The 12,133-nt window shown below is 32.4% G+C and overlaps 1 protein-coding gene across 1 annotated transcript; it reads right to left on the bottom strand.

Annotated features, from left to right (window-relative positions):
* Positions 1 to 3,187: 3,187 nt before the first annotated feature.
* On the bottom strand, positions 3,188 to 11,233 carry LOC128683537 (uncharacterized). The gene is made up of 5 exons (XM_053769260.1): positions 11,181 to 11,233; positions 5,962 to 6,041; positions 4,944 to 5,021; positions 4,096 to 4,252; positions 3,188 to 3,819 (listed from the first exon to the last, which is right to left on the bottom strand). The coding sequence occupies exons 3-5, from the start codon at positions 5,019 to 5,021 to the stop codon at positions 3,647 to 3,649; spliced, it is 408 nt and encodes a 135-aa protein (XP_053625235.1). The 5' UTR covers positions 5,962 to 6,041; positions 11,181 to 11,233; the 3' UTR covers positions 3,188 to 3,646.
* Positions 11,234 to 12,133: the final 900 nt, after the last annotated feature.

Raw genomic sequence — 12,133 nt, 5'->3', positions numbered from 1 at the left:
CAGAGAAAAACTTATTTAAACATCAATGACATTTTTTTTTGTAGTTCTAATTAGTGATTAATGTTTGAAATTAAATTTGTTTTTGTTGATGTAGTAAATGAAAAAAAAAATCTTCATAAAAAAATGACGCAGCATTTAAATCCATTTATTTTCACACAACATGGTTGAATTACAACCCGATGTTCGAAATTTGTAAATATCAATAAAGAAAAAAGTGTGCAATAAACATTTTATTTTATTTTTTATACCACATGATTAAATTGTAAAGCAATGACCACGTAACTGACAACCACGCCGAACGATGTGGGTAACATTGCCATCCCTATCGGATACGACAGGAGTTTGAGTTCCACCGAGTTCAGTCTCAAGAAGTGGAGGAAATCTTTCACTTCCTTATATTCTGGTGTGTCTGGTACTGAAAAATTAGTCAAAATGTAAGTAATGTCAAAAACTTAGATGTATAAGTTCAAATTAATTAGTTAATAGGCCTTATGTATTTAAGGTTTTATCTCTCTACTCGTTATGGCATAAAAACTTACCAACTATTAATAAATTGTTCATCTTAGCCAGTGACTTCTTCAAGATAGCAAACTGATTGTTCAAACGCTGTCCAGCTACCATGATTGGTACAATTGACACGACTTGATAGCAAAAAGTGACCGCCATCTGACTAGCTACATATTCATATTCTGTCTATAATTAAAAATAAAATATTATTTAACACACTGTCTGTAGTTAATTATAGTTGTTAATAAATATCTTAGAATAGAATAGTCTTAATTATGAGCACACAAATAAACATTATAAAATAAGAGAACTTATAATTAATATTTTATTAGCTGCAGCCCACGGCTTTATCCATGTCTCCCACACCTCAGTGTGAAAGATGAAAAAATGAATACATTCTCACATCTTGTACGAGTATTAAGGATTACCTAATGTAGTCAAAAGTACTCGGTACTCGTTGTACATACGATAAAGTAGATAAAGCAAATAAAAAGCTATAATACGGCTTACAATTTTGAATTAAAATCTCTCATTTTGAACTGATCCTCTCTATCTATTATTCGAGCATGTTGGTTGCATTTTTGACTATGATGTCTCGATGCTCGATTTAAAATAAACCATAAAATTTGAATCATTCCGCGAGTCCACGTCTATTAACTTGAAACGTTTCAGATTTCAGGGCAGGCTTTTTATCCGTTAGTCGCTTTGTACGATATCCACGGGAGGCTATGAAGTGGTTCTACACTAGGGCGGGACTCACACGCCTCACAATCTAAATACTTACCTGCTTTATGAGAATAATAGCCAGTTGATATAATATAACAATCGAGTAAAACAACGATATAGTGAAGGATGTTAAAATCTGAAAAAGAAACGAAGCCACGTGACTATTTTATTGTTTAACCCGAGATAAAGTATAGTTAGTCTCGTACTATCAATGCCAAATTTTGTAAAGTGTGATAGTGACAAAACTGACAATAGCTTAAAGTATGCTTTTTTATGAATGATAGGGTAAAACTTTGACTAAAGGTGAATGTACGAAATGTACATAACAATGACATAAATGTAACATATTGTTCAGTATTAACTGAATATTAATTTTTGTACGCCATCAATCAATGTAATTTTACTTATTAATACTTTGAACTCAAACTTTTACTTACAATTAATTAGCGCTCAGAAATATTAACAATACACTTCATTAATGATTGGCATGTAGGTAAACATTGAGGATTAATACAATTGAAATTCTCATTCAATTTTCATATTAATTTTTACAACTTTCTAATATTTAACTTCAAAAACGAATATTTCAAATTATGTTTTATCTGAGTATTCGATTCACATTTATCGTTCATCGTTATCCACCGAGCGGGTTTTGCTTGACTAATTATGCCCAAACTTTCTCATTTATAATTCATATATGAGAAAGTTTGGGCATAATTATTTTATAGTTTAAAGAACTTGTTAAACACAATTATAAGCTGATTATATGAGGTGGAAAGAGCGTATTTAAATTATATGAAAATTTTAAATATAATAAGCACTTCTGAAAAGTGAAGACTTTATGCACTGACCAAACTAAGAATGGGATGTGATAAAACGCTCAGATACAAGTAGATTAAGATAAATGAAATAATATTTTACCTGTATAGCAAAACATGTATGAAGCTGTTTGCAACTGTCCAGTAAATGCCGGTACACAATCACCCATTCCTTGACAGTACTCACTTTGATGATATCAGTTTTATTTTTATGTTCCAAATTGTCCAATTCATTTAGTGTCATGACAACTCTTTCGTTCAAAATTTTAAATAAACTTCCAATTATAAAAATTAGTGCGAAAAATACGGCAAACTCAATAATTGAACGGGTTTGAACCCATGTTCCGTAGAGAGCTCCAATTAGCAAATTATATATATTATGTACAGTAACAATCTTCTCATCATACAAATGATAAATCACGGAACGCCAAACTGAACCACTTAAAATTAAACGCGAGGTAATATATATAGTCCCTTGAACTAACAAAGCTATTTTAATTTTTTTAATTGTAGTTATAAGCGTGTTATTACCTAGGTTAATAATGTACACATGTTGTATATTTTTTGTGAGTGAAACAAATGTTTTTGAAAACAAAAGACCGTTGAAAATCATAACCATGCTACTTAAAAATGAAAATGTTTGAAATATTATACGAAGTCTATTATCATACATTCCAGAATACAAATTCATTAAATTCCAGACATATACAAACGTGGTTAGTGTCACTTCGATTGATATACGTAATGACACGAATATTTTGGATGTCATACTCTTAACACTAAAATTGCGGTAAATACAGACAATATTTTCTATCAACACAAACGTATCCAGAATTTTCAGATTTTTTGTCACGTTCATTTTGTTATGAACTTACGACGCCTGTGAACTTGTACGAAATAATACTGAATATTATTTTCCCACGTTATCAAATAACGTAATGTTACTTGCTGACGATGTTCAATAATTTAACAAATTGAACTCTTTACTTACGTTTATTAGCGCTCATAAATATTAACACTACACTTCATTATCGATTGGCATGTAGGTCTGTAAAAAATTGACTATTAATAGAATTGAAATTCTTAGCAATGTACCACAGAAAATATGAAAACATTCATGGGATAAGTCCGCCATTGTTTATTTACCTTCTTGTTATATAATATATTATATACGTTCAACAAATGTTCTTTGTATAATTATATTACAAACAAACAAATTATAGTCTTCTAGATCCTTCGAAAACTTAGTTTTATTCCAGATTATGTTTTACTTGTGAATTCACTTCTTAATATTTAACTTTTAACGTAACCCATCGAGTGGATTTTGCGTGATTGAGTACATACCACCTAACTATCTCCTTTATATATTTACATACATATTATATTTTGTAGATTGGATCTAATTAGAAACAAAGGAAAGTAAGTTATGTATGTACTTACTTAAGCCGCCATAGCTGCTATTATAAAATATTATTGAGAATTGACAATCATATAAATTGAATAAAGATTTTTTTTTATTTTGCAATAGCTTTGTGTTCGAAATTTGGAAATATCAATAAAGAAAAAAGTGTGCAATAAACATTTTATTTTATTTTTTATACCACATGATTAAATTGTAAAGCAATGACCACGTAACTGACAACCACGCCGAACGATGTGGGTAACATTGCCATCCCTATCGGGTACGACAGGAGTTTGAATTCTAGCGGATCCATGGTCAGAAAGTGGAGGAAACCCTTAACTTCTTTATGCACCGATGAGCCTAACACTGAAAATAAATGCAAGGATAAAATATTACTCAACAAACTTTAACACGTTTTATAGTTTTAATTTTAACAGTTTCGAGAACAAACAATCGTTCTCGTGTAACTGTTAAAATTATTTTGCTATTCTTTTTTATAAGAGTGATAACATTCTTATGAAAAAAGACAGGAGCTCTATTTAGATTTAGTTTTATAGTTTTACTTAAGGTTTTTTTGTAATTGTTAAAACTGTTTTCCCTTACGAGATAAACGAAATTAAATAAATAATTATGTAAATTTACCGAGGCCTAGCAAATTGTTCATTTTAGCCAGTGACACTCTCAAGATAATAAACTCGTTGTTCAAGCGTTGTCCAGCCATCATGATGGGCACGACCCCCGCGATTAGATAGCAGAGGCTGAATGCCATTAGTTGACCACCAAAAAAATCATATTTCGCCTAAAAAAGAAAAACAAACGAACCATCCATCCGTACTTATATTATAAAATACGAAAGTAAAGTCTGTTCTGCTCTCACGACTAAACCACTGTACCGATTTTGATGACATTTTGTATGCATGTAGTAAAATCCCCGAACAAAGTAAATTATAGGAATGATAGTTTTTTTTTTCAAAAAACAATCCCAAATGACTATATAATATGGGATGTGAACGTTTGTATGAAAATCATGTCTTTTCCACTTTCGCAGAAAAATACACGACGGGGAAGCCGCGGGCAACGGCTAGTAATATCTACATATTCGAAAATCTAAAGTAGTTTTTTTTTTTATTCTAAATCTTTTTTTTTTACTTCTGACACCAATCGGATCCTTTTGAATGTAAGTAAATAAATAAATAAATAAATATATTAGGACAAATCACATAGATTGAGCTAGCCCCAAAGTAAGTTCGAGACTTGTGTTATGGGATACTAACTCAACGATACTATATTTTATAATAAATACATATATAGATAAACATCCAAGACCCGGGCCAATCAGAAAAAGATCATTTTCCATCATGACCCGACCGGTCAGGGACCTCTCGGTTCAGAGGCAAGCACTTTACCACTGCGCCACCGAGGTCGTCAAGTAAAACTTCAAAGTAACAAAACATCAGAGATAACCTCATCTATTTGTATAATATACTCACCTGCTTTATAAGAATATTGGCCAAGCGATACGATACAATAATTGAGTAACACAATGATATGCATAAGGATGTTAGCATCTGAAAAAGATGTTTTTTTTTTATTACACGTTTATACCAATATTATCATGCCTCCGTGCTTCAGAAGTCCCAAGTCACGTAAAGCCGTTGGTCCCGGTTGTATTTGCAGTCTTTAAAACACGCCAATCCGCAATGGGCCCGCATGATCTATCCGTATGGAAGGCCAGTACCCCAGCAGTCGGGGCGTTAAAATGGATGATTGATGATGATGACCAAGACCATGTATAATTGTATGAATTCCATGAAATATTAATAATACCACAATGGTATATGTATGGTAATAATACCACAAACGTTGAAATACTGAATTGAAAATTGAAATACTGAATTGAAAATAATATATCCTGGGTTTGTAATGTATTAAATTATTACCATATACAGGGTTACTGGTATCAAACGCATACTTGGGTACATCAAAACAAGCAACTTTTATTCTACGACTTTACGTGATTCGTAGTTTTTTTTTCACATAAAAAATACAATGTAATGCGATTCTACACATCTTAACTCTTATGTAATAGGGCAATACGAGACAGTACAGTAGCGTTAAGCCACAGTTACACTAGGGAACATTTGACGCGCAATATATAGTTTCCTTTTCATTACAATTTGCATGAGTGAGATCGACTATGTGCTATTTCACTCAAGTCAGTGGTAATGCGTGAGATAGAGTGATTAGTTGCGCGCACAGGTTGCGCGTCAAATGTTGCCTAGTGTAATCATAGCTTTATGTAGAGTTAACATTTTATAGAAACGACATTAAAAGTAAAAAATGTTTTTTTTTTTGTATTTATTACGTTTAGACAAAAGTTGTAGAACAAAAGATGTTAGTCTTTATGTACCTTATGCGTCTTTGGAAGGTTATGTGTCAGACCAGTAACCCTTTATAGTCAAAATACATATCAATATAGTTTTGAAAATATATAAAATAAAAGCATACCTGTTGTGCAAAACAGATATTAAGCTGCTTGCAACTTTTCAATAAATGTTGATACACTGCGCCCCATTCTCGAACTGTATCTATTTTAACGACAGAAATATCTTCTTTATTTACCAATTTGTCCTCCAAGTCTTTTAAAGTTTTTGCAACAGAGTTGTTCAACAAACGAAATAAACTTCCAACCACATATATTATAGAACAAAAAACGAAAAACTCTATCAGCCAACGGCTCTGAAGCCATGTTTCGTAAAACCCGCCAATTAAAAAATAAAATATGTTGACATTTTTCACATCAGCTATATGACTTTCCATGCCACGATATATGACGCATGATAGAAATATACGTGATATTATATAGAAAAAAACGGTAATTAGCAACACTATTTTCATTGATCTTATCATAGTTTTAAACATGTCCTTACAGTAATAAACATTATGTACAAAGTTAATGTTTTTTCTTAGACAAATATAATTTTTTGTACGATAAAGACCAAGGGATACCATCACGATATTATTTGTAAACGACAAAATTTGAAAAGTTACAGGCACGAAAGCGTAACTTTTATCTTCACTGAATATATCCGATACCAATCCACTCAGGCTACGCACAAATAAAAACGTGGTTACTATCATCTCGATAAATATCCGCAGTGCAACTAAAATCTTGGATTTTAAATTCAAAACACTATAATTGCGGTAGATACCTAACATATTTTCTATCAACTCTAATTTATCCAGAATATTTAAATGATTCGACATTTTCCGTTTTTGTAGATATTTGTAGATATACACTGTAGACTAAAATAAGTTAGACCAGAAGCTGGCTGTAATATTAAACTTAATAATCATAAGTCATTATTGTTACTTAACCAATCAACTTATTGAGATCCTGAGTGATTGCTAGTGGGCGTACCATATATAAATGAAATATTAGGCCGATAGTAGGTATTTGCCCCACCCTGAGTCGAAGCTAATAACAGTTTAAGCTAAGAAAGTTTTTAAAATAACTAACAATTACGAACATTAATTTATTAAACTTTAAATTATTGTTCGAAACAATGCAATATGGGAGCAGAATGTTTTACCAAAAAATTTTGCGCTGGTTGCAGAAACCATACATTTTCTGTTGCACCATGAAAAAAGTGCTCTGCTTTGATCAACATGCACTTTCGAAATACAATTTAATACCTACTTTTACTATGAAGCGATAGTGGTGTAATGGTTAAGACGCCCGCCTGTGGATATAGTCGTGCCATATAAGTTTGTATACAAATCTCGACTCATATATAGTAGTTTTCATCGACCACCACTTGCTTCCGGTGAAGGAAAACGTCGTGAGGAAACCTGCACACTGGTTGATTATTATTACTTGTGTGTGAAATGGAGAAGGCAATGGCAAACCACTCCACTCCATCAAAATTCTCCAAGGACGTCAATTTATATATATATATATATATATATATATATATATATATATATATATATATATATATATATAAAAGCTAAATGTACAAAACGTACGTAATAATGTCATAAATCAATTACATTACAACATTATTGTCGTTCACATAATCGTTCACATAAACTTTTTACAAAGTACTTCTTTTATATAATTTCTAAATTTTTTGTCCGGCAAATCAAGAATCCATTTAGGCAATTTGTTATAAAAACGGATACAGTTCCCAACAAAAGACGTTCTAACTTTGGCCAATCGATGCCCGGGGACAGACAATTTATCTTTATTACGTAAGGCTCTATCAGTGTAATCACCAACTTTTTTAAATAAGTTAAAATATTAATATCTTTAAAAAAATCTCTAAAGGAATCCCTTCTCGTCAAACCATATATAGCACGTATTGCTTTTTTTTGTAAAATGAAAATAGAGTTAATGGTGCTAGCACTCCCCCAAAGTAGTATCCCATAGGACATTAAGCTATGAAAATAACTAAACTAATCTAGCAGTCGCCACGTCCGTCAGTTGTCCGATTCTCCAAACTGCGAATGCCGCGGAACTAAGCTTGTTAGATAGACCATTAATATGAGCGTCCCATTGCAATTTGAAATCAAGGGTAATTCCTAAGAATTTGGTGTTTAGTACAAAATCTAAGCTTTCTCCATTCAGAGTCACGTCGACGTGAGCCTGCCTAACATTGGGAAGTGTAAATTTAATGCATTTGGTTTTAAGTTGTTGTGTATGTTTCATTCCACGTAATGACCACGACCCTCAGCCATTAGGAATACAACTATGAAGAAGACCTACTTTAATTTGGTTACTTACTGTCAACAGGTTACTTAAATGTCTCAGTGGCAGTGGAATCTTTCGCCTATGCATGAAGAGTGCACAGAAAAAGAAACACACAATAACAGAAAACTTAATTAGATTTACCCAAAACCCTTGCAAGCCCTTTTTTAAATAGACAGTGACGTTAATAAATTTGTAGTAAATAAAAGAAATTTAAGATTTTCCGATTTTTGTCGAGGTTTTATTTGCTTTCTTCTGCCCACCCTTTACGAAATTTTGGGTACGGTCATTCTAGTCATTAAACAAATTGAATGGTATTTCTAACTACAATATACCGACTACTATGTTGACTGCCTGATAACATTATTATTATTAATTAAAACGATAACAAAGGTGTGCGTCTGTTTGTGACAAAAAGGATGAAGGTATATTATCTAGCATTTTTTATTTTTGTTCTATTCCATGTTACGGGTTTACATCTTTTTATTTGTACTTCTTTTAGTAACATCGATATTAATCTAGTAAAAGCGTTATTACCTAGTATAAAATATAAAAACATCGATTAGCAGAAACCGCACTTGCTGCAATCAAGTGCGCGGGAATAACCTTCAGCCTACACTCGGTATCGGCCGGCGCCGCCAGGACGCATCTCTCGATAGGCATTCAGGTATGTTGAGCAATACCGCTCCGGCCATTTTTGCGAGTAACACCCAAAGCCGAGGTTCGATTCCACCTGGGAGTTCATTGCTCTGTTACTGTTTCGGCTCTTGGTCATTGCGACTGTCGCCATATTTCCTCCGGTTAAGCAGTAAAGGTCGACGTAGCGAACAACTGCACCTATGCTTCAGTAAAAAAAAATAGTTCAATTTTTTTATTATGCCCCATTTTGAATATAATTCCATGGTATTTTAAATATAATTTTAGTTTTAATTTTTAATTTTAACTTATAGAACATAATATGTTAAATAAAAAACGATCCAAGTTGATTGAATTTTCTGTTATATGTATTCGTTCACATCTATCAAGTATCTATAGATTTTGGTTATTTTTTGTATTTATTATCATTTCAAGATCATTGTGATAATTGATAGACTTGTAATAGTGCTGTTAGATAATACGAACATTTCGTTTCAATACTATTCATAATAGGAATATGAAATTTCATTATAAGGCGTTATATTCAAGACAACTCTTGAAAACAGTTGGCATTTATGTTTGTTATGTTTCTCCGAGTATTTTCTTCGTTTGCAGGACTTTCTGCTATATTAAAAAGTTCCAGTCGCAAGGAGAAATTCTTTTTAGTTTATGTCAGTAGCTTACGAGTTGAATCGTGGAGTACTACAGAACAAGTAATTTTGTTTCGTAATAATTTTATAAAACTTATTGAAAATATTTTGATTATAAACAATCTGATAAGTAAGGAATTGTGTCATTTAATAATGTTCCTATCTACATCCTAATCCTAACAATCTTAATTTATCTGTTTGTCACGTTCTATAAAATATAATTACATTTGAGAGAACGAAAACAGGCTTGATCAAAATCTTGCTATCGTGCATTTTGTGTATTCATAAAAACAATAGATATGTAATATTAGTGAATAAAATGTTCTTAATATTCAAATAATCTTGAGATGACTGAATTTTTAACCCCCGACGCAAAAAGGGGAGTGTAATAAGTTTAACGTGTCTGTCTGTGTAGGTACCTACATCTGTCTGTGGCATCGTAGCTTTCAAACGGATGAACCGATTTTCATTTAGTTTTTTTTTTGTGTCATAGATAACTTTATCCCGAGTGTTCTTAGCCATGTTTCATGAAAATCGGTTCAGCCGTTCCAAAGTTATTAATTTTGACGACCTCGGTGGCGAGGTGGTAAAGTGCTTGCCTCTGAACCGAGAGGTCCCGGGTTCGATCCCCGGTCGGGTTTATTTCTGATTGACCCGTATCTTGGATGTTTATCTATATATGTATTTGTTATAAAATATAGTATCGTAGAGTTAGTATCCCAAAACACAAGCCTCGAACTTACTTTGGGGCTCGCTCAATCTGTGTGATTTGTCTTATTATTATATTATTATTAATAATATTTTCCCTTAATTTATATAAGTAAAACAATCACAACAAAATCCATTGCAGACCTTATACAATATCGTATTGTCAGAAAACAAACGAAGGAAAAAAAAGGAGACCAAGCCACAGAACAAAAGATTTGGTATTTTTATTCTCATTCAACAATTATAATTTTTTTATAAAATCAAATAGGTAAGTTCAATTCGATATCAAAAACATACTAAAATCTCGATCATAAGCGGAACATTCAAAGAGGACCACACCTATTTAAATGCAAATCAGACATATTCAACTAGTGAGTGTACATCCTAAAGCTGAGAATTGCCAGAAGCTAAGGGGACTATAGTAAAACGCTAGTCGCGGCATAAAACCCGCCTGCAGTAGTGTTGAACGTCAAACAAGCACTTTGGATGTACACATACAAAGTGCTTGTTTAATATAAGAAAGAAATAAAATATGTTATTTAGGTAGATAACAATAGATCCATAATATATATTAGTAGATACATACTATAGTAAAAAATATTGTAAATCCGAACAGCCGAATCTCAATAATTATAAGGATTCATGATATCACAGCACCGAACGAAAATAAATATGCTGAGATGAGAATTGAGAGAGAAAGAGAGGTAGTATAGAGACACAAATGATATTCCCACTACTACACAAATAATTTTATTTGCATCAACTGTGACACATATGTGTGAGAATACGGAAATAAAATATAATATAATTTAGGAAAAATGTACGATTTAAAATAAAACAATATCATTATTAATTTATTATTCATCGTGTTTTATAATGGAATTATATTATTACCAAATTAACTCGTAAATCTAATTAATTTAATTCAACATAAAATATATCTATGATTACCTTTAAAATATTATTAATAAGTAGTAACATACCAGGTACAATGTCGTTGGGAGCGCTCAGAGCAAGGTAAACTTGCCGTGTCCGACATCGGACAACGTCTGATCAGTCGAAAGATCGTGCGCCATTTATAAAGGGGGCGCTCGTCGTCTGTGGTGGGGGGTCGGTATTGATACAACGGTTGAATTTAAAACAAAAAACAAAAATAAATTTATATTTCTTGCCCACATATAAAAACATAATAAGATTGTTAGAAATTGCGTGAGCAAACCTATACTATTATTATAAAGAGGTAAACGTTTGTGAGTTTGAATGTTTGAGGCGGGTAATCGACGAAACTACCGAACCGATTTCAAAAATTCTTTCACCAATGGAAAGGTACATTATCCAAGATCGCTATAGGCTATATTTTATCTCAGGATTCGAATAGAGTGAAGCCCCGGGCAACATCTAGTAGTAGATAAAATGCCACCGCTTTGCCCGTGGCTGCAACATCAGGATCCAATGTCTCCTGGGACCGATTTCCCTAATGCTGTTCAGAGAACTTCTATAAGATTTGAATTTCTCATCATATTTGGATTTTTTATCTCTTCTATATCCGTTGTGTTTTGATCCTTCCGTTAATCTTTTCATGCGGGTCGGGTCGGTTTTTATTTACTTTGAAAATTGGGTTAGAAACTTTTATAGATTAGTAGCAGCCCGTCCCGACTTCGCTCGGGTAAAACCATGGGATATACTATGCGGTAATTTTACAAAGAATATTTTTTTTTTATTCCAAATGGATATGTAGGTAGAAGGCGACGGCCGAAATTATTGGAGATACCGCTGGGCAGAACCAACCTCTTAGACTAGGCTCCTCTGACGCGCGCGCTACGCACTCTCAACCAAATATCTTACCTATATATGTTATTTGTACAAGTAAATTTAATTTTGTTAATTGTTTATAATTATTTTGATCACTACCTTTTAATGCCTGAAACACAAGATG

The sequence above is a fragment of the Plodia interpunctella genome, chromosome 3 (genome assembly GCF_027563975.2).
Source record: "Plodia interpunctella isolate USDA-ARS_2022_Savannah chromosome 3, ilPloInte3.2, whole genome shotgun sequence".
NCBI lineage: Eukaryota > Metazoa > Arthropoda > Insecta > Lepidoptera > Pyralidae > Plodia > Plodia interpunctella.
Note: the sequence above shows the minus strand (reverse complement) of the source record. Positions and strands in the feature narration are given on the sequence as shown.

What these genes read in the sequence shown, in the direction of transcription:
- LOC128683537 (XM_053769260.1), bottom strand. Translation starts at nt 5,021, where the DNA reads ATGCTAACATCCTTATGCATATCATTGTGTTACTCAATTATTGTATCG. An exon ending in CCAATATTCTTATAAAGCAG is followed by an intron (nt 4,253 to 4,943) that starts GTGAGTATATTA and finishes TTTCTTTTTTAG; the next exon opens with GCGAAATATGATTTTTTTGG. An exon ending in GAACAATTTGCTAGGCCTCG is followed by an intron (nt 3,820 to 4,095) that starts GTAAATTTACAT and finishes ATTTATTTTCAG; the next exon opens with TGTTAGGCTCATCGGTGCAT.